Source organism: Suricata suricatta, chromosome 3, assembly GCF_006229205.1.
Source record: "Suricata suricatta isolate VVHF042 chromosome 3, meerkat_22Aug2017_6uvM2_HiC, whole genome shotgun sequence".
In the NCBI taxonomy this organism is placed as follows: Eukaryota; Metazoa; Chordata; class Mammalia; order Carnivora; family Herpestidae; genus Suricata; species Suricata suricatta.
Window position 1 is genome coordinate 147,383,445 of NC_043702.1, and position 25,837 is coordinate 147,409,281.

The 25,837-nt window shown below is 55.6% G+C and overlaps 1 protein-coding gene across 14 annotated transcripts; it reads right to left on the minus strand.

Annotated features, from left to right (window-relative positions):
• Nucleotides 1-5,214: 5,214 nt before the first annotated feature.
• On the minus strand, nt 5,215-25,161 carry TNNT2 (troponin T2, cardiac type). Of its 14 annotated transcripts, none has more exons than XM_029935437.1 (17): nt 25,055-25,161; nt 20,256-20,307; nt 19,299-19,309; nt 19,180-19,194; nt 16,080-16,109; nt 14,102-14,167; nt 13,702-13,737; nt 12,767-12,800; nt 11,705-11,765; nt 11,291-11,407; nt 10,321-10,398; nt 9,113-9,223; nt 8,270-8,275; nt 7,816-7,925; nt 7,325-7,415; nt 5,799-5,839; nt 5,215-5,447 (listed from the first exon to the last, which is right to left on the minus strand). In XM_029935437.1, exons 2-17 carry the CDS (start codon nt 20,291-20,293, stop codon nt 5,402-5,404), a joined length of 891 nt encoding a protein of 296 aa, XP_029791297.1. In that variant the 5' UTR covers nt 20,294-20,307; nt 25,055-25,161; the 3' UTR covers nt 5,215-5,401. The 14 variants fall into 14 exon arrangements, with proteins under 14 accessions (XP_029791297.1, XP_029791295.1, XP_029791298.1 ...); XM_029935435.1 differs by having other exon boundaries at nt 19,299-19,312; XM_029935438.1 differs by having other exon boundaries at nt 20,256-20,303; nt 25,055-25,153.
• Nucleotides 25,162-25,837: the final 676 nt, after the last annotated feature.

The window sequence follows — 25,837 nt, forward strand, 5'->3', positions numbered from 1 at the left end:
TGAGTCACCCAACGTGTTTGAGCCTCAGTTTCCCCACATATAAAATGGAACTACTTAGGTCCTTACTTTGCACATTACTGGGATCAGGGAGTGCACATAAGTTACGTTGCACATTCCTGGCACACAGTAGGTGCCTAATATGTGAAAGCTAATATCGTTCATTAGTATGATCATGTAGCCAGCTTATAAATTATGTCCAGTCTCTCCCAGTAGAGCCCACCATTCGCCACCTCCCCTGGCCCCTGTAGGTGAGAGATATGGGGCCAGAGGGATCTCCGTGTCAAGTTCAAAGGGAAAAACTCTGCTTGTCCATTACCCCCAAGCAGCAACGAAGTGACCTCTCTCCTCCATCCTCACCAAACTGCACCTTAACTGGCTGGGTTCTTTGGGGCATTGGCAAGGTAGGGGTGGGTGGGGACTGAGGAGGAGTGAGGCAGCTCATGCTGAACAGGTCTCCCTGACCCACCTTCCACAAGCCCAGCACAATCTCAGCCCCGGAGCCAGCCTGGGAATCTCATCACCTCTCCGGGCCCGCCCTCCACTTTCCTCAAGAGGAGCCCCAGCGCCTCTGCCTCTTTCAGATTTGCATTGCCCAGGCCTGACTTTACCGGGGAAACTGCTTCGGGTGTGCTGAAGGTGTGGCCGGGTGTGCCGAAGGTGTGGCTGGTGCGGCCGAGGCGGCATTGAGTGCAGGGCCACGGGGCAGGGCTACCCCCTGAGGCCTGGGTGCTTTGCACAAGGTGGAAACATTTTTCTCCTGAGTCTTCACTTGAGAGCAATTGAAATTCCTGTAGCTGGTGGGGTGGGGGCTGAGAACCCAGATGAAGAGGGTGGGGCTGGGTACCCAGACCTGGTTCCTATGAATCACAAGCCCAGGGCGAATGGGCCTCAGTGTGGGGCTCTCAAGGCAGCCTGGCACTGAGAGGGGGGAACACTGTCCAAGGAAACCATGCGCGCTCAGGAGGGGTCCCCCAGACCTCTTGGAGAAACAGCCACCTGAGCCTGGTCCTGAGGGGTGGAGGGAAGTCAGGTAGGCAGAGAGGGAATGAGGGCATTCTAGTGGTAAGAAAGAGCGTTGCGGAGGTGGGAGAATGTGGGACATTTGAGGGTCACTAAACAGCTAGTGCCATCCAGCCGCGTCTTAAAATTGCAGATAGACTAAGATGGGGGGTGGGGGGATCCCTGGATCAGCCCTGCCTCTCCAACAGCAGCTGCTGACATTTAGGCCAAGCCTCTGTCCACCCTGAGGTTCACTCTCTTGGCAGGGTTGAGGGGCAACACAGTGGCAAAGCAATGACAGGTGCTTCCTAAGTCCCCCTAGGTACCTGTGGACAGGGCAGGGGGCTGTAACCACCCGCCAGAAGGCGGAGGCTGCCTGACTGTGCTCTCTACCTCTGAGCAAAGCCCCCTCCTATGCCAGACAAGGCATCTCTCCTCCTGTCACGTCCCGGCGCTTCCTGTGGGGCAGGCTGCCGGGCACGGAGCAGAGAGGCTGTTGTGAGAGGCTGCTGTCTCCCTGGGCTGGCAGGGGGTGGGCAGGAGCAGAGAGAGATGGAGAGAGCAGGAGAGAGATGGGTGGTTGGCCAAAGAGAATGTGTGTCAAGTAGCCAGCACAAAGCCTGGCACGTAGGACAGGATGAGAAACACATGAGGGGGTGTGACAGAGGAGAAGGGGTGAGCTTACCCCCCATCGGCAGCATTTTCCCCCAGCTACCACTCAATCCTCTCCTGATAGGGCCAACAGGGCGGGTTGGACTTTCAGCCTAGAAGGATGAGTGCCCACAGCCATCCCGTGGAGACATGGATGCCATCCTGGTCTGCCCTGCACTTCCGGCCAGCCCCCACCCCCAACTCGGACCAGTGAAGACCCCACCCCCCTTCCCCAGGGAGCCCTGTCCTTGAGCCCAGCACAGAGGCAGTCCTGGACTCCAGGGTGGGTGCTGCCCCACCCTTTCCAGAAACCAGGCTGCAATGTCAGGGGCGGATCCACCTGGGAGCGAGCTCGGACGTCTGTCCAGCAATGGCACAGACCTGGGAGGGCCAGTCAGCAGCAGGCTCTCGCCGTCAGGGGCCCCAATGGTCTGCTCAGGGAGAAGCCTGTCCCTGCAGCCCAGAGGGAAGACGGGCTTGCAGGGGCTCCAGGATACCCCACAGAAGGGAGGAGCCAGCTAGCACCCAGCACTGGCGAATAGGCTTCCCCACCCTGAGCCCTCGAAAGGGGGCTGGTAACGAGTTCCCACCAAAATAGCAACATCATCAGCTGACATTTACTACCCACTTAGCTCACACCGGGCACTGCACTAGTTACTACACATGTGATCTCATTCAAGCTTCCTAACAATCCCCGTTTTTCTCAGAAGGGAACTCAGGCCTGGAGAAGGGAAGTAACTGGCCCAAAGTCACAGAGCCGGGAAGTGGCAGGGCCAGAATTTGAAGGCAGAAAATGAGGCTCTAGATTCAGAGCACAGAGTCTCCAGCAGGAAAGGCTCGATTGACGGCAAGTAAACCGGGGGAGTCCATCATCCTCTCCTAGCTTTTCCTCCTCAACATGGATTTATCATGTGAAGGCCTGACATGACACGACCTTGTTTGCACAGAAAAATCTTGGTGACAGGAGTATGGCGGGGGGGGGGGGGGGGGTTCTGTCTCTCTGACCAAGGGCGAAGCAGAGCTTAGAGGTCGTTTCCCTGACATATGGGTGTACACAGGGTGCGAGAGATCTGGGAGCTGAGGGGTGTGCCCGAAGCAGCAGGAGATGGCACCCTCCTGGAGAGGGTGGTGCCTGGAGAGGTCGCAGGGGACGGCGGGTGCAGGGGGAATCAGGGCATCTGGGGTCAGAAGCTCCTGGCTCTATCGTGAGCCCATCACAGAGTGCTTCTGTGCAAATATCCGTGGTCCTTGCCCCCCGTCCCCAAAGCGTGTCATGGGGAAAGCACAGGACAACTAGGCCAGAAGCCCACGCCCCTGCCTTGGGCTGGTGACCAGATATACCCCCCCTTCCACACCCTGGCACTGGCTTGCTCTCTCCTGGATGAAGGGGACAGGACTGGCCCTCCTGCCCACCAGGTACCTGCAGGGCTCCCATTTAGAGGCGGCACTTGGGGTCAACCTGCCATGTTCTTGTTAAGGTGCTGGATGGGGTCCTGGACCGGGTGCTTCAGAGTCAGAGCACGGTGAGCCCTGCATGGGGACGGGGTCTACGGCACTCACAGGGTCTCCCTCCCCTACATGCCAAGGGACTTTAGGACAAAAAAGGCAAGTGGAACCTGGCCTCAGGGAGACTCGAAGTAAGACAGCAAGGCTGCCTCTGTGTCCTCCTCGTGCACAGGCTTTAAAGGCGAGCCCACACCCGAGGGCAGAGGGATGATCATTAGGATCCCGCTGGGAGAGGGGGTGCAGGAAGCAGGACCCAGGCCTGCACCATCGTTCCCTCTTGCTGTTCCAGGGGAGGCTGAGACATAGGAAGTGGAGCCCCCATGGGGATTTGGCAGGTGGAAAATTCTAGCATTTCAGTTCTAGATTCAATGCCCCCCTCTCTGGTAGCAGGGAGAGTGGGGATGCCATAGTTCTCCCAAAGATGAAGGTGGGCTCCCTCTGTGGGCAGGAGGCAGGGCACTGACAGAGGGCCTTCTTGTTCCCACCGGAAGGCCTTGCAATCTGTGATAAGCAGGGCTCTTCCAACACCCTAAGCCTGCTCTTGCTTCTAGGGCTCTGTAGATGCTGTTCCCTCTCACCCTCCCTGCCCCCTGTCCTTGACTTTCTTCTTCTTATCCCCTGAGACTCAGTGTAGAAACCCTCTCCTCCAGAAAGCCCTCCTGCTCACCAGTGCCAGGTGGGGCGGCTCTTGTCTGTGCCTCCCCAGTACCCCTGCCCTGCCTGCTGTAACGCTGAGTTGGAATCTTCTGTTTGGGGTCTCTCCGGCTGGGCTATGAGCTCCACAAGGGCAAGGACATGCCTGTTTAAGTCCTAGAACCACCTATGCCTGACACAGTGCCTGGCACATAATTGGTGCACAGGAGACCTTTACTGGATGGATGGATAGATGGATGGATGGATGGATGGATGGATGGATGGATGAGGAAATGGGGGGGATGGGGAGATGGGGGACAGGGGGATGGATGGATGGACAGACAGGTGGGTGGATGGATGGACGGATAGACGGACAGGTGGGTGGGTAGGTGGATGGATGGGTCGATGGATGGATGGATGAGTGAATTAATAAGAAATGAGGCCAAGACCCCAGGCTAAGCTCCTTCTCGTTGCCTAGGAACCATATCCTTTTCATCTCTGTATCTTGGCATCTATCACAGTGCTTGGCACATGGTCTAGATTGTTTCATGAAGGTCCGAGTGGTGATGCTGTGGGCACACAGGGAACACAGTGTGGTATGGGGGTGTCACTGTTATGGCACTTACAGGAGGGTCTGGGGCACTCAGAGCAAGGAGTAAGGAATCACTCTGCCTTGAAGAGTATGGGAAGCCTTCCCAGGGACAGTGGGGCTGGGCTTCCTTTGGTGGATGACAAGTGGAGAATTGGGGGAAGGCCTTTCAGGCAGAGGGGGCAGCCAGAGCAGAGGCATGGGGGTGCCCCATGCAAGGGGTGCCCCTAGGGAGCTGTTGAGTTAGGTGCTCTCCCATCCCTGCCAACTGGGCCCAAGGCCGCCATGCTGCCTTCTTCGACTCAGGGAGCCTGTGGTCCCTGGATTGCACTCAAACCCTAGAGGACATGCAAGTGGTGGGAAGGAAGGAAGCCAAGGCTCTCAGACCAGCCCACGCCTCTCAGCGGCTCATCTCTGCCTGAAAAGCTACTTGATGAAACCGGCCCTCTTTCCTTCCTCAAGGGCTCCCTGCCCCTCAGACAGACGCCTGCTTCCTCCTCCCTGGCCAGGAAGAGAAAGAAAACAGGCCCATCCAAAGAAGCCTCCATTGTTCCCAAGGAGTGACTCACACGGGAACGCTTGTCCCCGCTCTCAGCTTTCCCCCAGTGTGCCTCGCGGTGACTCAGAGCAGCTCACACCACGAGCCCTCCTGCTGTCTGTGCGGCCGGGCCCTAAGAAAGCCTTGCGTTCCGGGCCAGACACCGTCTCTGCTCCTGAAGCAGGTGGGAGGCGGCCTCTCTCAGTCTGGCAGTTACGAGGCGTTGGGTCCCAAGGGTCTCCCATTGAGACAGGCTCTCGCCTCAGTTTCCCTCCCTCTGAAAGGGAGCTAACAGAAAAGCCATGCAATGTTTGTTTACTGGCATGTGTGGGCATGTGGGGGTACAGGCGCGAAAGGCAGCTTCCCTCTGGGCCAGCTCCTGGTTTCCAGATGTGAGTCGGCCTCCAGGGCCCAGGAGGGCCCCGGAGCAGGGGGCAAGCAGGGTAGGACATGGCGAGGATCTTCGGTGAAGGACACTGCTGCCCCTACTTCCAGCGCCCAGTGACTTTGGCCTTCCCACGGGTCTTGGAGCTGCAGGGGAAGCAGGGCTGAGTCAGAAGGGGGACACGAGGCAGGGCAGCAGGGGGACACGGGGCAGGGCAGCACATCTCCACAGGGAGGACATGGAGGTGAGCGATGCTGAGGGTGGACAGGGGCAGCCTGGAGCCACCCCCAGAGACAGAGTAGGGCAGCACCCCAGGCCTGTACAAATCCCCCCACTGAGCAGTGACCAAGGGGGAGCCCGAGGGGGAAGCAGCCTGTGCCCTGAAGAGGAGGAGGGTGGGGCAGGAGTCGGAGCCCTCAGAGGAGGAGCCGGATGGCTGGGTCACAAGGAAGGATGAGGCAGGACCGAGTAAAGAAAGGAAAGACCTAGAAACTTACACTTTCTGGTTATCGTTGATCCTGTTTCGGAGAACATTGATCTGTAAGTGAGAAAGATGGAGTAACTGTGGAGCCCAGTTGGCTCAGGTCCCAGGAGGTTGGGAGCGAGGGGCAAGCCAGCTCAGCACAGCATGGGGGGGGGGGGGCGGGCAGAGCAGCGACACCGCAAGAGTTAGAACAGCCTGACGTTGGAGGGACCCAGGTCCCACAAGCAGAAGCCAACAGAAGGCTCCCTGGCCTCTCACTGTGGGTCCCAGAGGCGCGGAGGGCTCAGGACGAGAGGCACAAGGAGGCTGTCTGAGAATTGGGTGCAAGGCTGGGCCTCAGGAAGCCCTCCGAACAGCCCCAGCCCAGCCTGAGACCCCTGTCAGACACCCTTGCCCATGTTCATGTTCATGAGGTATGGCACCCCCATGTGCCAGGCTTGCAGCTCACCACCCTGTACGTTGGCCACACCTGAGCCCAACGGGCCAGGGGCAGAGTTAAATGTGGAACCGGAGGAAACATGGAAGGCCCAGGTCTAGAGGGGCTGTAGTAGTCGCTAATACTGAGTGAGCACTTAGTGGGCACCCACCACATCCCCGAGTATTAACCCACCGGATGACCGTGAGGTGTAACTTAGCACATGGGAAGCGCTCAGAACAATTCTCGGAACACTTTTCCTGCTACAGTTATTACTCTGATTATCTCTGTAACCCTCACAATAACCCCATGAAATAGGGCCTGCTGTTATCCTGGTCACATAGATGAGAAATGGAAAGAAGGAAGAATAAGGAATCTGCCCAAGGTCACACAGCTAGTAAGGGACAGAGCTAGAAGTAGGACCCAGGCAGTGTGGCTCCAATGTCCGTGCTCACTGTCACCACACAAAATTGCCTCTCTCCACACTGGGGGTGTGAGGGGACCCTATAGCCATTTGGGCCTGGGCTGTGCTCTGAGGAGGGGCCCACGCACAGAAATGCAGCAAAATGGACCCGGAAAGGGAAGCTGAACTCCCCTGTGCAGAGAGGCCGTGCAGGGGAAGTGTGCGGGCCGGTGCTCTTGCTGAGCTGGTTCTTGCCTGCTATATGTACACCTGGGACCCCTCAAGGCTGTGAGTTGGAGGCTCAGCCGGCTGTGCCCACACCAGGGCCTCGGGGGCACATGGGGAGAGAGAAAGCATCTGCATCTCTGGTGAGACCTCCCTCTCTACGCCCGGAGGCCTAGTTTTGTGCATCCCGGTCCTCCCACCTGACCCGGCGCCTCTGAGCTGCTGCCTCAAGGCCTTCAGGGACAGAAGGGCAGGAGACCCCCAGGGCCGGAACCCCAGGAACATGTCTAGGCACAGCCCCAGACCTCTCTGGCAAGCTACAGCCCAGTGGTGGACACTGAGCACAGCCAGGGACAAGACGCCCAGGCAGGTGTGTGTGAGCTGAAATGGGTAAGAGGTGACAGGGATAGGGGAAAGGGGCCTGATGGACAGCAGCCATGTGGGACCCAATCAAAATAGGAGTGTGGGGTAGGGGAGGGGCAGTGAGCAGGCTCACTTCATATTTCTGCTGCTTGAACTTCTCCTGCAGGTCGAACTTCTCTGCCTCCAGGTTATAGATGCTCTGCCACAGTTCCTTGGCCTTCTCCCTGTGGGGCCAGAGTGGGCGTGGAGGGAGGGCTAGGGAACACCAAGGAAGGGGCCTAATCTGACCCAGACCCCGGCACCAGCCCTCCTTCCCACCTCTAAGCCTGCTAAGGGGACCCCCTAGCCCACCTAGCTCAGCAAGAGACACAGATGGCAGTGCCTTATGCTTAGGAACGGATGCGGGGTGGGGGGGCCGGTAGAGCGTAGTTCCATCCCGCTTCCCCCGCACTTGCGTGCAGGTGGGTAAGGAGAAGCCCAGAGCGGGAAGACACCAAAACAGGCCTTGGGAAAAATATGTGAGGCGGCAGCGCCACCTGGTGGTGCACGGTGAGAGTTGCCCTATGGCCCGACTTCCCCGCTGGCGCAGGTGCGTGCAGTCCGAGGAGCACTCCCAGCGCCCACCTCAGCTGATCTTCATTCAGGTGGTCGATGGCCAGAACCTTCCGCCTCTCGGCCAGAATCTTTTTCTTCTTTTCCCGCTCCGTCTGCCTCTTCCCACTTTTCCGCTCCGTCTGGAGAGAGCGGGGGGGGGAGCGTTAACTCGGGAACATCCCCTCCTTTCCCCTAACCCTCCCAAAACCCCATGGGGAGTAAGGCAAAGCCTGCAGAAGGCCCAGGCTCTTACCCTCTTCTTCCTGAGACACCCACACTATCAACTGCCTGGCTTTCCCCGAGAAACTGAGGCAGGGGCAAGGAGGGCCACTTCAGTCCATTATTCTTTTGCCTCTCCAAATTCTTCCATCTCTTTCCCAGCTCCCTCCTCCCGCCTAACCCATTCTCCATAGTCAGGACCCCCCCTCCCAGGGAGCCCCCCAAAACCATGAGGAGGACCAGGATTAGAGGTTTTGGTACCCACCTGGGCCTGCAAAGCCAGGACACCATGAGAGAAAGACCCAGAGAGAAAGACCAAGACCGGGACAGAGATACAGAGAGAGGGCAGGGCACGGCAAAGACAGAGGCAAAGGCAGAGAGACACAAGGAGGGAGAAGGAGAAGGTGATTCAGACACTCATTGCAGGCAACCTTGTTTACTAGGACTATTCTGAGAGCAGGGCCGTAAGTATGGCTGGTGTGGTCACCGTGGGGGCAGAGGCAGGGCTAGCTCTGGGCTCGAAACTTTGGAAATCTAAAAAAATGTTCTGATCTCTCCACTGCACAGAGAAAATCAGTTTTATATTTCCTCTTCTCCCTTGAGAATGGAGTATCAACCAGGAGGGGGACACAAAAATTAGGAATCGAGGAGGTTTGCAAGAATAACCCATCTCCCACCTGTGGAGTACACAGATCCTCACTATGTTAGCCCATTTGATCTCAAAGCAGGCGGGGCAGACAATATTAAACCCATTTTACAGATGAGGAAACTGAGGCTCTGGGGTTGCCTGAGGCCACACAACTGTAAGTGGCAGGTCTGAGTCTTCAACCAGAGCTCTGACTCTGGGCACAAGGCTCTTCCAGACATACCATCTACCTTGGGGAACCCCCAGGGCACTGCTGACACTCGAGGTCTCGGCCTGCAGCTCCCCCTCCAGCAAGCCCCTCCTAGGAAAGCCAGAGGCCAGCTCAGGGAGTGGGCAGGAGAAAGCCTCGGTCTCTCATTGCAGGTAGGAATTTCTTCCTGGGATCCAGCTTGAAGTCTGTGGGCACCCCTTCCTCCTCATACACCAGGACCCCCTGAATACCACTGCTGCGGCCCGACCTACCTTCTGGATGTAACCCCCAAAGTGCATCATGTTGGACAAAGCCTTCTTCTTCCGGGCCTCATCCTCAGCCTTTCTCCTGTTCTCCTCCTCCTCCCGTCGGGCTCTCTCTTCCTGATTTTCAGTGGTGAGGAAGAGAGAAAATCAGGGATGAGGGTATGAACCCCTGAGTCTGGGCTGAAGTCTGGGGTCTTTATGGGTCGGGTGAGTGGAGGGCTCTCTCCACCAGGCGAGAAGCTTCCTGAGCGGCCCCCCAGCACAGGGCTTCCCACACAGGAGGCTTTTGTTTATAAACGACTGAAGAATGATCCCATCATCCCCTCAGGCAGGGAGCGCCAGAGCTCCACCCCTGGGCCCCCAGGAGCCCTGCTGTTCTGGAAGAACCGCCAGCAGCAGCCCAGGAAATGGGCCAAAGGACCTCCTGTTTCCAGAAGCTGCACCTGAGAAGGGACATGGCTGGAGCAGACTTGGTTGTCTTATAACGCAGGTTTGTACCTTCTGGCCCCAAAACCCAAGTCACCCACCTCCCACCCCCCACCCCCCGCCTCTGGCAACCACCAATCTGTTCTCTGCATCTATGAGCTTGGTTTTTTGGATTTCATTTGGTTTTGTTGTGTTTTAGATTCCACATATAAGTGAAACTAGACAGTATTTGTCTTTCTCTGTCTGAATTATTTCACTCAGCATAATGCTCTCAGGCCCATCCATGTTTTCACAAATGGCAAGATTTCCTTCTTTTTTATAGCTAATATTCCAGTGTGTGTGTGTGTGTGTGCGCTTGTGCGTGCACGTGTGTGCGTGAGCATGCACGCACTCATATCGTTTATCCCTTCTTCCGTCGACGGACACGTGTCACTTCCATGTTGGAGCTACTGTAAATAATGCCACAGTGAATGGAGCGCAGATACCTTTTTGAGTTAGTGCGTGCCTCTCCTTCGTGTAAATACCCAGAAATGCAATGGATGGAGAGTCTTATAAAATATTAAATTCATGAAAACCCAAACATTTCTGTCTTGCTTACTGCTTATTATCAGATTCCAAACAGCTTCCAGCACTCACCAGGGGCTCGCTGGCTGAATCAATGTGTATGAATGGGGGGGGGGGGGGGGGGGGGGGGGGGGGGGGGGGGGGGGGGGGGGGGGGGGGGGGGGGGGGGGGGGGGGGGGGGGGGGGGGGGTAGTTCTGTGGGCCTTGGACTAGGCGTCACTCACTGCCAGGCGAGTCTGACGTTCCTTCTCCCGCTCATTCCGGATGCGCTGCTGCTCAGCCCGCTCAGCCCGCCGCTTCTCCTACAGGGAGAGCCGCAAAGACTGTCCAGTGTTTGCAGAGGGAGATGTCCCCAAGAGGCGCAGGGATCAACTAAGGGAGGAGGTGGCAAGAGAACCCACAGGGGATTTTTCCCCCGGGGGCTCAGGAAAGTGAATGCGCTTCATCCAGGGGCTTCTGCTTTCAGCCGGCTCCCTGGACACAGACAGAGACAGCGCCTCGACAGGTGCACCAGCTCCAAAGACTGCCCTGGCTGAACAAAGATAGCCCACACAGGCATGTGCGGATGACGCACACTGAGTATTACTCATGGTGGGGCTGTCCTCAACGATTTGAAAAATGTCCGGCTGACTTCTCCCGTCTCCTTGGAGTGCTGCGCCCCTGGCCCCGCCCCAGCCCCGCCCCAGCCCCGCCCCTGCAGCTGCTCTAGGTTCACGGACAGATGGCCAGACCCTCAGCTCCCAGCCAGGGCGACACAACGGTGCCAGTGCCGCAAACACAGCGGCGAGTTTGGTGGAGAGAAAAAACAAAGGAATCAAAATTACCTCCCCTGGTGGGCTGTAGAGGCCACACTCATCTTCCCTGCATCAGTGGGGGGAGCTGCCCGATGGGAGGGAGTGGGGGGCAGAGGTGGGACAACAGGTATTTGACTCGTCGCCCCCCAGCCAGGGCCTGGGGCACCCAGAGGCAATCAGAACTGTCCCGTCTGGTGGGGATGGAAGGCAGGGACCCAAGAAACCACAGTGCAGGGCCTCCAGAGTGGCTCCCCGCTGCTGGGTTCCTGATGGGAGAGCCCACCTGCAACAGGGTACGGACCACCCCAGGAAGGCTGCCCGGAGGAGGCGGGAGGAACATAGAGGGCTGAGGACAGAGTGCGGCCTCTGGGGGCATTCCCATGGGAGACTTGACACCCACAATCCTGTCTTTGAGGGAAATGAGCTCCTCCTCCTCTTTCTTCCTGTTCTCGAAGTGAGCCTCAATCAGCGTCTGCAGCTCATTCAGGTCCTTCTCCATGCGCTTCCGGTGGATGTCCTGCAAATGCACAGCTGGGCTCAGAGGCTGCCACACTCATGGGTCCAGAGGAGAAGTGGGTGTGTGGATGGCACCCTTCTCAATGCAGGCAGGATGGCCAGGGTGGGGGGCCTGGCCGGGGAAGGGTGGTCTGAACCCAGGATAATGCCCTGCCGGGCCTGTGTTGAACACCATCCTACTTGCACCCCCCCACCAGCCCACCCGCCAGGTCACACGGCCTCTCTCTCTCCTCGGGGCCTTTGCAACAACTCCCAGACCAGGCCTGCTGCCCCCCACCCCACACCCGGGCACACTCACATCAAAATCTACTCTCTCCCCATCGGGGATCTTGGGTGGCACCAAGTTGGGCATAAATGGCCTGTTGGAGAGAAGAGGGGGGAATCCATGAATGTCAACCCCATCCTGGACCCAAGGGACTGTGGGTGCCCATCACAGGTGGGGCCCTTCTATCTCCTGCAGACACTCCACCACGACAACCACGACAGCACCCCACCGCCAAGACAGCCCTGCTCATGCCTCTCAGCACGTGGGCACACCGCAGCCCTGTCACGTGCGCCCTCTGGTTTTAGCGTCCGGATACACCCCGATGTAGAGACCACCAACCTTCACTGAAGAAAACCGAGGCTCTGAGAGGTAATGACTCTCTCCAAACCACACAACCAGGAAGTCAGAGAAGCCAACTCCAAATTCCCGTGGCTGACCCCACAGAATCTCTCCGTGAGCCCTAGAATCCTGGAGTTTGGTCCCCGCCCCAACACATACTTGCTGTGTGACACCAGGTCCAGTGGGCTCTGGTCCTCAGTTTCCCCATTTGCCCTCAGGTGTATGAGGGGCTGAAATGAGATACTGCTGTGTCCGTACAAGTGGCCGGGAAAGGAGAAGGTGTTGGAGAAACGGATGGAGGTGGGATCTCGGGGGGGGGGGGGGGGGGGGGGGGGGGGGGGGGGGGGGGGGGGGGGGGGGGGGGGGGGGGCGTGGGGAGGTCCCACAGAAATGCGGGAAAGCCTGCGAGTGTGCTAAGGCGCCACCTGCTGGCAGGTTGAGCGTCACCGAAAGGGAAGCTCTCGCTGGCCCTCTCTCCACCGTGAGATAGGAGAGGCTATCTGGCCAGGGCCACAACTAGTCCACCCCTCCCCTCTAGATGAACACAGTGCTGTCCACCCCGGGACACACAACTGGTAATGGAGTGTGGGATGGATTGCAGCCCCCGCTCTCCCTCGGGCCGACTCTTGTACATCCACATACAGAGGTCTGTGCCCACCCCCTCCCCGGCCCATGCCCACTGTATCACACTGCACTCCTGTCCTTCCTCACCAGTCCTCTGCTCCCAGGGCTTCACCACAAGCATGTCCCACTCACCTGGGCTTTGGTTTGGACTCCTCCACTGGGCCATCTGGGGAAGAAAGAAGCGCACAGCCACAAGATCAGAAGGCCTCAGATCTGGTCCCAGCTCTGCCCCTGATAAGCTGGGCACCCATGCGCCTCTGTTTCTCCACCTGCACAATGGGTTCCTTCCAGCCCTGGGACTTCGTGGTTCCAGGAGCATCATACAGGTCACAGACCCCACACTCCCTCTTCCATGGTGGCTCCCAGGGGGACAACTCAGGGGACAGCTGGGTCCTAACAGGAAGAACACCCTCCCACAGTGAAACTCCAAACCCTTCTCTCATTCACTAGTTCTGAGCAAGGCAGTTTTGCTTCCCAATGAGCAGGGTCCCATGGCACCGCCCTGATGAATCCTGGCACCAGAGTCCCCTCCCAAGGCTCAGCCTACTTGGTTGCTCCCTGGACTTCCTGGCCTCCAGGGGACCAGGAAGCTGATGGGCATGATTCCAAGACCCAGCTGGCTGCCCTTCCCCTCCAGAGACGTGGCTGGGAACCACTGCATCCTTGGTAAAGGCTGCAACGTGATAATGACCACAGCAGTGACCCACCACACGGGCCATCTATGTCTTGGGATTTCATCCTATAGACACCACACCTTACAAGTGGGTTTGCCTGAGCTCCAGGGGCCTTGTATGTGTAGGTGCCTGCTCCCTGCCCAGATTGGGGACTGGACACTGGTCCCCTCTGCCACAGGGCACCACCCAGACAGCTTCCCTGGAATGAGGGGGACAGAGGTTTGAAGCCCAACACCCCAAACCTGCATGGTCACCAGCTCTGTCCTCTCCTCTCCTGAACCCCTCCTTGCCCACCTTCCTGGAGGGAGCCTTGTGATCAGTCTCCCCTAAATCTGCTTCGAGGGGTTCCCTTGATGACCCAATGCCTCTCTCCTGATGTCCAGCAGTCCTTACCTTCAGCTTCTTTCGCCTCCTCTTCTTGTCCGTCTCCTAAACAGACCATGTGAAATTAGCAAAGATCCCGGTTCTAGACTCAAGTCCCCCTGCCCAAGTGTCCCCCACAGATACATCCTAACTAACATGTACCCTTCTGGTTCCTGGGCTCAGGGGATGTCTATTCACATGAGTCCCCTTGGGCCCAAGGCTCTGCCTGACATGAAAGGGGCTCACGATCAAGGCTCATTGATTGAACAATTGGCTAAATCCCAGACCAGGCAGGATGTACTGTTGCACTGGTTGGAAAGCAGTTCTAGGTGGATTTCTCACTGCCATCAGAGTGCCTCTGGGGGCTCCTGCTGCCCCTGTGAGCACCATGAGTAAGCCTCTTGCACCATTATCCCAGACAGAGCCTTACCTTCTACATTGGTCTCCTCGGGCTCAACCTCACCTTCGGCCTCCTCTTCTGCTGCCTCTTCCTGCTCTAGAGAAGTGAGCCAGACACAGTGAACATCCCGACCCCTGCTTATGCTAGCCAGCAGAACCCAGATCAGAGAGGGGTGGGGATGGAGGTCAGCAACACCCAGGATCCAGAGGAATTTGGGGGTCACCAACATGAAGGGCAAGGGGCTGCTCAGTTTTTGATTTAAAGCAGAAGTTGGCAAACTATGGTCCAAATCTGGCCCCCAGACTGCTTCTGTAAATAAAGTTTTATTGGAACACAGCCACATCCATTCATGTATATACTGCCCATGGCTGCCTTTGCTGTACTCTAGCAGAGTCCAGTCATTTCAGCAGAAGGGCATGATCAGGCTTGAGAAGGGTGCTTTTGTTCTAAACTTCTCTCTCTGCGAGTTTGGGAATTTCAAGCAGGCCTTTCTGAGTGTGGAGACCTGTTCTCTCCCTGAAGGCCACTGGGAGGGCTAGAAGTCTGGGGCAGGAGCGTGTTAGGGGGTGATGGGCACTGTTGGTACCAGCAGAGAGAAGCTCACAGGCCCGGTAACACTCACTGCTGGGGGTGGGAAGGTCCGGTGGCTAACTGTTTCTGTCTGACTTGGCACCTTTCCCCAACTTTCCACCCCGAGTACTCCGCCCAATGATCTGACACCACGGGATGTATCCTGCTTAAGATGAGGTGTTGGGGAAGCTCCTGTCCTGTACTCGGTAACTCTAGGGACCTCTCATCTGTATCCAAAAGACACCAAAACAGCAACACAGTGGGAGGGTAGATGAGATGCCCACTGTGTAGACATTTGTACTGTCCAGAGAGCTGGTAGGATTTTTCTATTCTCATCCCTTCACATGGCAGGATATGGACCCCACCCAAGTCAGGCACTTGGAGTAGACAGATCAGACAGGATGACGCCAGGCACATGGCTCTGCCCGTAGGAGGCACTTGGTCGCGCTCACTGACTCATGGGCTGACAAGTGGTGGCCTCCTGGCAGAGGGAGAGGAAAAAGCCTCGGGATAGGAGAGAGAGAGCCCATCACAAAAGACCTGTTGGCCTCCAATCACTCTGCTCTCTGTCCTCTTCTCCTAGTCTGGGCCTGGGGATGCCTCGTCTTTGATCCCCATAGGAGCCTTACCTCAAAGAAGATCCTTCCAGAAGGGGCGAGACTAGAAGGCTAGCCAGAAAGAGTATGACCAGTTGCGGGGTCCCCTTCAGGCCATCTTGTTAACCCCTCTCCCCCCTCATCTAATGCATCAATTCTCTGTTGAATACCCCCCACCCACCCAGAAGTCACACAACACGCCCGATGAGGCTCTCATGGTCTCCCCACCACATCTGAAGACATCGCTATTAGAAAGCTCTTTCTAAACTTCATCCCAGGTCTGTCCCCCTTGCCCTAGTCCTACCCCTGAGGGCTGGGAACAAGTCTGGGTCCCCACCACCCCACAGCAGCACACATTTGAAGACTGACATCATGTCCTTTCTGCTCTGGCTATTTCCAGTTCCCCCAGCTGCTCTTAGGATAACTCTGTCGCCAGTCCCCTCACACCCGGGGCCATCCTGCCCAAGTCTTGTCCAGCTCAGAGGGAAGGCCCAGTATCTGCAGTGAGGGCAGAGAAGGCCACTCATTCCAGACCTTACTTGCCTTCCGTGGCCACATGCGGAGCAGGCCAGGGGACAAGCCAGACTGGGCTGTTCCCACCGCCCAGCCCAGGAGGAAGGTCAGAAACCAGGGGAAAGGAGCAGCGGCCTGGCCCCTCTGAGGCTGGGAGGAAGTGACTGACCCCCTCCACACCCGTCCCGCCCCCCCCCCCCCCCCCCCCCCCCCCCCCCCCCCCCCCCCCCGGCCCCTGCCCAACTCTGCCCCACAACAGGGTCCGTCCACGGCAGCCAGGCTCAGGACAGCGGGGAGCGGAAAGCACAGGAAAGTAAAAGCTGTACTACCGTCTTCGTCCTCTCTCCAGTCCTCTTCTTCTGAGGGTCAGGGAGTGGCCGCAGCAAAGGGGAGAAGCGAGACAGGTTAGTCTGGGAGCAGAAGGGTGGGGGGCAGGAGCAGGGAGGCAGCGCAAAGTTCTGAGCATGGGTTTGGGAATTAAGCTCCAGTTCCAAGTCCTGAATCGCTACGTCTAGCAACTGAGGCAATTTGCTTCTCAGTAACTTCCCAGGTGCCTGGTCCGTAGAACGGAAAGAATGACGTTTGCATCTCCCCTGTGATCTAGCAAGCATGGAGCTCCCAGCAGCTGCCTGGCATTGGGAAGCATTCATTAAACAGTATAGGACCATCTCCTGTGCTGCCTCTAGACACGAAGACAGAGAGAGGCCTCAAAGAACAGAGAATGGGAACAATTCCCAGCCGCCAGACTTCTCCCGTGTTCCTACCCTGAATGAGTGCCTCAGATATCCCACAAATCGTCTCCAATTTGCAGGACTCACAGTTCTGAGCCCCAGTGGAGAGCCTGGCGCAGGGCAGATTTGCCTGGTATGTTTTAAGGCAGCCACCCTGTCGAAGGAAGGCACAGTCTCATAACAGGGAGGAACCAGACCAGCCAATGGTATGCAAATACCTGCCCAAAAAAAGAGCTTACAGCAGAGTGTACTCTTTCTCTCCTGGAAGAGACATGGCATTGGCCATTCTGTAGGTTCAGCAGTCAGCCAGGTAGACCTTGCTCTTACTGGGTCATGTACAGCCAGGGACTCAGCTATGTGGGAGACGGGGTGAGTCCCTTCGTTGTAAGCAAGGTGAGACATGGAGCTCAGTCCACCATTGCAGTGCAGAACCGTTTTGTTAATTCACAACCAAATGCCACTGTGTGTAGCAGGCAGATCAGTCCCAGATCCAAAGGTGTGCATCTCAAATATCACCTCCTAAGCTTCACGAGCTGGCAGAGCCTCCAAAGCGAAGGAACCCCCCCCCCATATTGAGAGTTTATGCAGGGCACACAGCAGAAAAGTGGAGCCAGTTAGATTTTTTTGTATTCACAACGTAGTTCAAAGAGCTTCGAAAGTATGTGGTGTTCCTGGGAAACCAAAGTGACCCTGTGGCCCCTCTCAGTTTCCCCTGTGAGTTTCTCACGTGTCTATTCTTTGGCCAGGCACTCTGGAACAGCCTTAAGTGTGCAAGAGGCCCCTCATTCTCCCTGGTTCTCTCCCTAGACCTTCACTGAGCCCTTCTCCCAGTGTCCACACACCGTGTGCTGAAATGAGAGTGGTGAGAATGGCTGAGCCTCCAAGGGGCAGGATGCAGCCTGCTGGACCTCCAGAAGCCTGAGGAGTCAGAGGGCTACACTGGGCCCCTTGAGGCATGAGTAAGGACTGGAGTGAGGCTTCGTAACCACATCCATGTGTCAAGCACGCAGGAAGAGAGCAAGGTTAGGGTGTTCTTGCATGAGATAAGAGGCACAAAGCTGAGGAGAAATGTGAGAATAGATCAGAATAGGAAATGGGTCTATGGATCAGAATGGATTTTCCTTGGGGCGCCTGAGTGGCTCAGTTGGTTAAGCCTCCTACTTTGGCTCAGGTCAGATCTCACGTTCGTGGGTTTGAGCCCTGCGTCAGGCTCTGTGCTGACAGCTAGCTCAGAGCCTGTAGCCTGCTTCGTGTTCCGTGCCTCCTTCTCTCTCTGCCCCTCCCCTTCTCATGCTCTGTCTCTCTCTGTATCAAAAATAAATAAAACATTAAAAAAAAAAAAGAATGGATTTTCCAAAGGTGCAATGACATCTTCATGTTTATTTTTTTTTAATTTTTTAATGTTTTTTATTTATTTTTGAGAGGGAGAGAGACAGTGCGATCAGGGGAGGGTCAGAGAGAGAGGGAGATAAAGAATCTGAAACAGTCTCCAGGGTCTGAGCTAGTTGTCAGCTCAGAGCCCGATGCGGGGCTCAAACCCACGAACTGTGAGATCATGACCCGAGCCAAAGCTGGACACTTAACCGACTGAGCCACCCAGGCGCCCCGACATCTTCATGTTTAAATAAAATGTTTCAGATAACTGAACAGTTCTATAATCTCATTTAAAAAATTATTAAATTGAACATATTTAGGTGTGATAATGGTGTTATGGTTATGTTTTCTTTTTTTAAGCAGCGATTACCTTTTAGAGTTACCTATGGAATTTTTTAAGCATGAAATATATGATGTCTGGAAAGGATTTGTGATGTTTGCTCTAAAATAACTGAGGGGAAGGATGCCTGCATGGCTCGGTTAAATGGTTAATCGTCTGACCCTTGATTTCAGTTCAGGTCATGATCTCAAAGTTCGTGAGAGGGAGTCCTGAGGTTGGGCTCCTTGGAGCTTGCTTCCACAGGAGTCTCTGTGTCTTTCCCTCTCTCTCTCTCTCTCTGCTCCTCCCCTGATCGCTCTCTCTCTCTCTCTCTTTCTCTCTCTCTCAAAAATAAAATAAACTGGGGCTCCTAGTGTCTCAGTCAGTTAAGCATCTGACTTCAGCTCAGGTCAAGATCTCACGGTTCATGAGTTCAAGCCCTGCATCAGGCTCTATGCTGACAGCTCGGAGCCTGGAGCCTGTCTTCGGATCTTCAGATTCTGTGTCTCCCTCTCTCTCTGCCCCTACTCTCTCTCTCTCTCTCAAAAATAAAAAATAACAATAATAGTAAAATAAAACAAGCTTTTTTAAAAAAATAACTAAGGGGAGCTGAGCATAGGTAAAAAAAAACGTTGGCCCTAGTTGAAGCCAGCTGATGGGCGCATAGTGAGAGAGGGCTGTGCGTTATTCTATTTTGCTACTGCTACATGCACTTAAAACTTTTCACCGTAAAACACATAGAGGAAAAAAATAAAAAATAATTGACTGGAAAAAGTGGTGCTTCTGTTTGAACAAAATGACGAACAGAGGAGACAGGTTTAAACCTTTCGCCTGAGACCTGAGCAACCAAGGCTAGGACCCACCCCCATCTGGGGGCCACGGTTGCTGACCCGTCTTTGCTCAGCTGGGAGTGAGGGGCAGGCACAAACTGTTCTCCCAGGGCTCCCAGAATACTGGCTTCCTGGGCTCTCCCCTCCCGGCCCTCCCTCTGCCCGAGCTCCATACCTTCTGCAGCGTCTTCTGCTCAGGAGAGAAGACCGTGGCCATAAGAGAGGAGACAAGAGGTGGGTCAGTTTCCGACCAGGCTGCCCTTCCTCCAAACCAGCACAGGGGCGCTCGCTTACCTTCCTGCTCCCTGCTGGGCGGAAGGAGACATTGTCAATAGCACAATAGCACACCGCAGGCACGCACTGGCCGAAGATGACTCCATTCTTTATTTCCCTCATTGCCTAATGAAGCTCACCCTCCTCGGCCCACCTATAAAGGCTCCCCCTAACCCAGCGCAGCCTTTTCATCCACAGCTACCCACCACTGTCCCCAGCAAACCTCTGCTGGGGCCGGCGTGCTGTCTCCAGCATCTGCCCGCCTGCCACTCTCTCCCTGCTCTGAGCTTCGCCAGGCTGTACCCCAAAAGGCCCTTCCCTCGCCCTTCTCTATCCAGATCCTGCCCAGGTAAGCCCGACTGCCCCAGCCCCCACCGCTCTTCCCCTCCTTAGAGCTCCTGCACTACCCACAGCCCACCCTCCAAGCCCACGCCCTCTTGGCTAATTGTTTCCAACATTTGACATCTTAACATCCACAGGTGAGTAAATCCTGTGAGGGCACCCTGATACGTCCCCATGCTCCCTGGTGAGCACCACCCTCCAGGAGATCATTGCCAGATGGGCGGCCAGTGTCCCACCCCCAGGCAGGGCAGTGGACGGGGCACCTCAGCAGTATGGTTCCGAGATAAAGTGCTAAGCAGTGCACTCTGATTTGAGTTTCATGGGGCATGATCAGCTCTGTGGCTTCAAGACAGTCATTGAACGGCTCTGGATCTGCTTTCAGGAGACACAGCTTCTAAGCTCATCTGCTTCCTAGTCTCCGAGCCAGGTGGGACCCCCGCTGACCCTTGGACCTGAGCGTCTTTATTTCCAAAAGTCTCCCAGTCTATGGCCAGCCAGGGTCTGAAGCGCAGAAGCACGGGCCAGTTCCCCAGGACTTGCACAGCTGCTCCCCTCCCCATCCCAGTGGCTCACCCAGGGGTAAGGGGCAGGGTAGGGAGGGGTCAGCACTCCAGGCAGGATGCTCCAGATACTCACTCCTCGTACTCTTCCCCCACCTCTTCCACGTCAGACATGGTCTCCGCTCTCCCTCCAGAAAGAAAAACATGTCAATATGGGCAGAAGGAGACACCTGGTCCTCCTCAGCTCTGTGAGAGGAGCTTGCCCTCAGGCTGCTGCCTGAGACCCCGGCTGGTGGGGGGGAGCCAGCCCTGCCCCTCATCAGCCTGTGACCTGCAGGGAGGAGCCTGCTTCGTCCTCTGTCTCTGTAAAGGGGGGATAACAACTCCCACATCACCTCTAGGGCAACCAGCCCATGTCCATTTCACTCCTTGTTCTGCAACAGGTAAACTGGAATTTCCCAGATCTGATGCAAATCATTGTAACTCTCGAAACGATGTTTCTATAGTCGCTCAATTTTCCTGTCCAGAACCTTGCCAAGCATTCAGGACAGCAAAGCCGTACCCCTACTCCATGTAGTTTGCTGGTTGCTGCAGAACGTCCCCCTGGGGCAGTGGTTACATGGACTGTGACACATCGATAGCGTGGAATACTTCTCAGCAATGAAAAGGAACAAGGCGGGGTACACAGGATACCTTGGATGAATTACTCTCATGGAAGGAGAAAAGGCCATGCAATATTATTTCATTTATATAATTTTCTTGAAATGGCAGAATTACAGAGATGAGAACAGACTGGTGCTTGTAGGGGGTGGAAGGGGAGGCCAGGCAAGCATACTGATACAAGGCACACAGGAGGGGCACCTGGCTGGCTCAGTCAGAGGGGCCTGTGACTTTTGATCTTAGGATCATGAGTTCAAGCCCCACATTGGGCATAGAGATTACTTAACAATTTTTTAAAAGGCGCACAGATTTTTTTGTGGTTTTAGAACAGTTTGGGGGCGCCTGGGTGGCTCAGTCAGCTAAGTGTCCGACGTCGGCTCAGGTCATGATCTTGTGGTCAGTAGATTCGAGCCCCGCATCGGGTTCTGTGCTGGCAGCTCAGAGCCTGGAGCCTGTTTCAGATTCTGTGTCTCCCTCTCTCTCGCTCTCTCTGCCCCTTTCCCACTCGTGCTCTGTCTCTCTCTGTCTCAAAAATAAATAAACCAAAAAAAAAAAAAATCAAGAACAGTTTGGTGTCTTGAGGGTGGTGAGGAGCAAATGAACCTACACAGGTTAAAACCATATAGAATTTCACATGCACACCTGGTCTGAGTAGAGCTGGGGAAATCTGGGTAAGATTACGGTTTATAGCAATGCCCGTATCCTAGTTTCGACCTGGACAATAGATGTGCAAATGTACCATTGAGCGGAACTGGGCAAAGTATACAAGGGAACTGTATTACTTCTTAGGGTTGCATGTTAATCTACTACTGATCAACAAAAATTCCAATTAAATAATGTCCACCCAGAGGACTCATTCTGAGATACTCCCTTAACTGGGATACAAAGGGACCATCGATATTCAAATCCTCTTCCATCAACTTGCTGAGTGTGTTTGGGTAAGTCTTGGTTTAATATCTCTGAAGGGCAGTTCTTTCTCCGCACCCCAGAGATATAGCATACTCATCCTGGCTACTCAAGGACTTTTATGAGGAGTCAATTGACATTAAGGAAAGTGGAAGGCATTAGGCAATGTCAGGTTTTATTGTATTTCCAAGTAATTACTGGGAGAAACCACAAGGAGAGGTGAGACAAATCTGGTTTTGAATCCTGGCTCCTGCTCTCATTTGCCTGTGACCTTGGAAAGGTCACTTAGCCTCCCTACACCTCAGCTCTTCTGTGAAACGGCGCCTCCTCTGGGAGGCTCAGAGCTCATGTAAAGTGCCTGGCCCAGAGCAGACCTCTGATTAATGACTGTCATAACCCAGCCCTCCTGAGCCACAGTAGTGTCCCAGTCCCCAGGGGCACCATTCACAGTGGTTGAAGCGTGAATGGTGGTCCCGCAGAGCTGTGCGGTATGAGAGCTCCCAATCTTCCAGAGCGAGGAAAGGGGTGCACGTCCAGCACTGCAGCCACCAACTTCTGACTCAAGTCACAGGTGACAGAGACACAGAGAGGATATGGCTCACTGTCCTTTCCACCTCTCCCTGCACATCTGCACATCCTACTGGAGTGGCACCCCGGGCACCCACCTAATGACATCCAGTGAGTCCCTGCTCTGATGGGGTGGGGTGATGTCAGCTGCTTTCGGACTGAGGGACTCTGAAGGAATCTGTGCTCCCAAATGCCCCGCTGAGTGGAGAACCCCCCAGACTCAATGTCCACTGCAGCCTCCGGACGGCTGACTACTCATCTGAACCTGCTCCCAATATCTGGGGTTCTGCTGGGCTCAAGACAAACACGGCTCTAGGGAGACAGGCCCCTCCCCAGCTCCCTCTGCTGGCGTAGGGTGGGTGCAAGTGAGGAAGGGTTTATACAGAACTTTGGACAGAAACTTGGAGCCACTTTTTGGCTCCACTGGGCGGGAGGTGGGTGAGAAGAGATGTCAGATGTGTATAGCATCATGCAGGGGGTGGAACCTCATTCTGCCGAAGAAAGACCCAAACTCCAGGGGCGCCTGGGTGGCTCAGTTGGTTGAGTGTCTGACTTCGGCTCACAGTTTGTGGGTTCGAGCCCTGTGTCAGGGTCTGTGCTGACAGCTCAAAGCCAGGAGTCTGCTTCCAATTCTGTGTCTCCCTCTCTCTCTGCCCCTCCCTCACTCATGCTCTATCTCTCAAAAGGGAATTAACATTAAAAAATTTAAAAAAAAAAGACCCAAACTTCAGAGCATCTCCAGAATGGGTCTTCAGATGAGAGCGGCCAAAGAGAATAATACCCCCCTAGCCCCAGAAGTACACTGCCCCAAGCCCCAGGGCAGGAGCCAAGCAGAGAATCCTGGGAAGAATCTATCACCTCAGGGGGACACAGAAGTTTCTCACTGGGGGCTATGCATGCCAGCCTGTGGCACATGGCCTCTAGCTTTCTCCCCTCTCCCGACCTCCCTCCTACCGGCCTGGCTCTGGGGCTCCGAGGAAGAGAGAGCAGCTAGGAGCCCTCTCCCTGCTCTCGGGAGCACCATCCAAGTCCTAAAAATAGCAAACTGACCATGGAGAGGAGGGGAGGGCTTTCAACTAAGAGGACTGCTGCAAGCCAGCTGCCCAAAGGCAAGCCTGATGAAGGGGAAGGCGACAGGCTGAGGCTGGGGCTCCGGAATGAGACGTAAGCAGGAACCTGGCAGCGCGAGGAGTGAGAATGTTCTACAGCAGCTGCGTCCTCACACCCAAACCCTCACCTGCTTCCACAGACCGCTCTCTAGCCAAACTCCCTCATGGCCAAGATCAGGGTCACCTTTCTTGGGGAGTAGAGCAAAAACAATAGGGCAGAAAGAACACCGGCCGTGAGGTCAAAAGGTCTGGGTTTAGGGGCGCATGGCTGGCTCAGTCTGTAGAGCATGAGACTCTTGATCTCAGGGTCATGAGTTCAAACCCCACATTGGGCATAGAGACGCCTTAAAAAATAAAATCTGGGTTTAAAACCCAGTTTTTGTTGTATGACCTTAGCCAACTCATTTAACCTCTCTAGGCTTCTACTAACCTATCTGTAAAATAGACGAGCTTCAAGTTCTAGTTTTGCAGAAACAGGTCTCTGAGCTTCTGAGGAATGCGTGCCCCATCCCTCAGCCCTGGTCCCCAGCATCCAGCTGGAACCTTCCCAAGCCCACAGCTGTCGGCCCCCCAGGAGAGCAAGGGGACAGGGTTGGTGGAGGGGGTGCCAGCGGGCAACCGGATCCTCTCAGATTCCTCTTCTGCCCGGAGGGGACTTGCCCTATGAGACACGGGTCAGAGGAGGAATTCTGGAGGTCAGATGGCTTCCCAGCTACAGTAGGGCTGGGTGTTGACATTCCTCACACTCCAGGCAACCCCTTCCCTAGATATTTCCTCAGTCGGCCCAGGAGAAGCTGAAAATCAAGGGAATGTCCCTTTCTCTGCCACTCCCAGACACTGAGCAAGGTCTGTCCCTCCAGACCATGTTGGGATGGGGTGGGACAAGGGTCCACTGAGGGCAGGGGACAGCTAGACTCCAACCCCTGGCGCTGGGATCACACCCCATGGAAGGATCTCTCACTGAGGTCTCTCCCCTGTCAGTCCCCCGACGTACACACACCCAAATGCTGCTTGACAGAGCTTTCTCTCTGGGGAGGAGGGTGGTCCTGGCTCTGGAGGTCGGATGAACGTCACATGTCTGCTCACAGAGGTGCTCCACGGGTCCCTGCCTACCTCTAGACATGTGCTCTTCCTGAATGCCTCCAAGACAGTTTCTGAATTCCTGGAGGTAAGAATTTCACCACCAGGACTATTCTGATTCATATGACTGCAGTCTTGTTCTGCTCTCTGGGAGTCATGTCTGGGAAGGTTTGGGGGGGCCCTGGCCCTGGAGGTGAGGGGCGGGACTGAGCAACTTGGGGGAGTCCCTGTTGGTTAGACCCTCACTGTCTTTAGAGCAGATGGATGCCTAGCAATGATCTCATCCATTCTACAGATGAGGAAATCGAGGCCCAGGGGAGGGAACGGCACTTACCCAGGACTTGCCGGCAGTACAGCATCTTTAGTGGCAGATCTGGGGCTCAAATCCAAGTCTCTAATTTCTAACACGGGGTTGTCACTGCCCTACTGTGCTAGTCTTGGAATCTGATCCGTGACTCCTCTCTAAAGTGTGGCCTCTTCTCAGAATGAACATGGGCCGCTAGTGACTCTGACATCCACTCCCGGTGGATGCAGGCAGACTCTGGACACAGGCTACAGGACATGTTCCCCCTCCTCTCTGCTCTCCCCATCTCGAGCCGCACCTGAGTCTTACCTCAAACCAGGAGCTGCCGACAGATCCCGAGATATGTGCTCAGCCTCAGCAGGGACTGGGTGAGGGCAGGGGATGGAGAGGGCTTTAAGCAGGCCTGTGGGCTGGGGCCTCGTAAGCCAAGCCCCGCGGTGGGAGGAATGTGCAGCAGGAGACACAGCGGGGGCGCGGGGGGGGGTGTTGCCTGCTATTTCGGCAGGTGCCAGGGACAGGACTAAAGGAACATGCACCCCACGCCATATAAGCCCATGTGGTTGTCCAGCTGCTCAGATAAGCTATTTAAAACCAGAGCAGATATGCAGGGAACAGAGGAGGGAGCAGGCATGTAACACAAACCAGCTGTCCCTCTTAAGAATCCTGATAAAGCAGATGCCAGGGGCCCAGGCCTGGGAAGGCAAGTTGGGAGCAGTGCTGGGGTGGGGGTGGGGGGGTGCAGATGGCAATCTCTAAGACACTTCGTGAGTCTCTGGGCCAGGGGTCTGGTGGGCAGAGGGAAGGGCTTATCAGCAGCTGCACTTAAAATGATGCTGTGGGTAAAAACATCTTCCAAGCTACTGGCTGCTTCTACTGGGCTGAGTAGCCTTGCACAGATGCAGGCTCAGCAGGACATCTGCGAAGTGGGTCTCCTCCATGACCCCCAAAGCCATGTGACAAGTCCTCCTCATGGGCAAAGGACTAAAACTGATACAGAACATCAGATACAAGGTAGAACCTCCAGTCAAGAATGATGGTTGTCCTAGGGTATTGGAGAGGGCCATGAGGACTGCTGAAGGGCCTTCCCAACAG

What these genes read in the sequence shown, in the direction of transcription:
- TNNT2 (XM_029935435.1), bottom strand. Translation starts at nt 20,293, where the DNA reads ATGTCTGACGTGGAAGAGGTGGGGGAAGAGTACGAGGA. An exon ending in TTTCCCTCAAAGACAGGATT is followed by an intron (nt 10,399 to 11,290) that starts GTGGGTGTCAAG and finishes CTCTCCCTGTAG; the next exon opens with GAGAAGCGGCGGGCTGAGCG. An exon ending in AACGTCAGACTCGCCTGGCA is followed by an intron (nt 9,224 to 10,320) that starts GTGAGTGACGCC and finishes ACTGAAAATCAG; the next exon opens with GAAGAGAGAGCCCGACGGGA.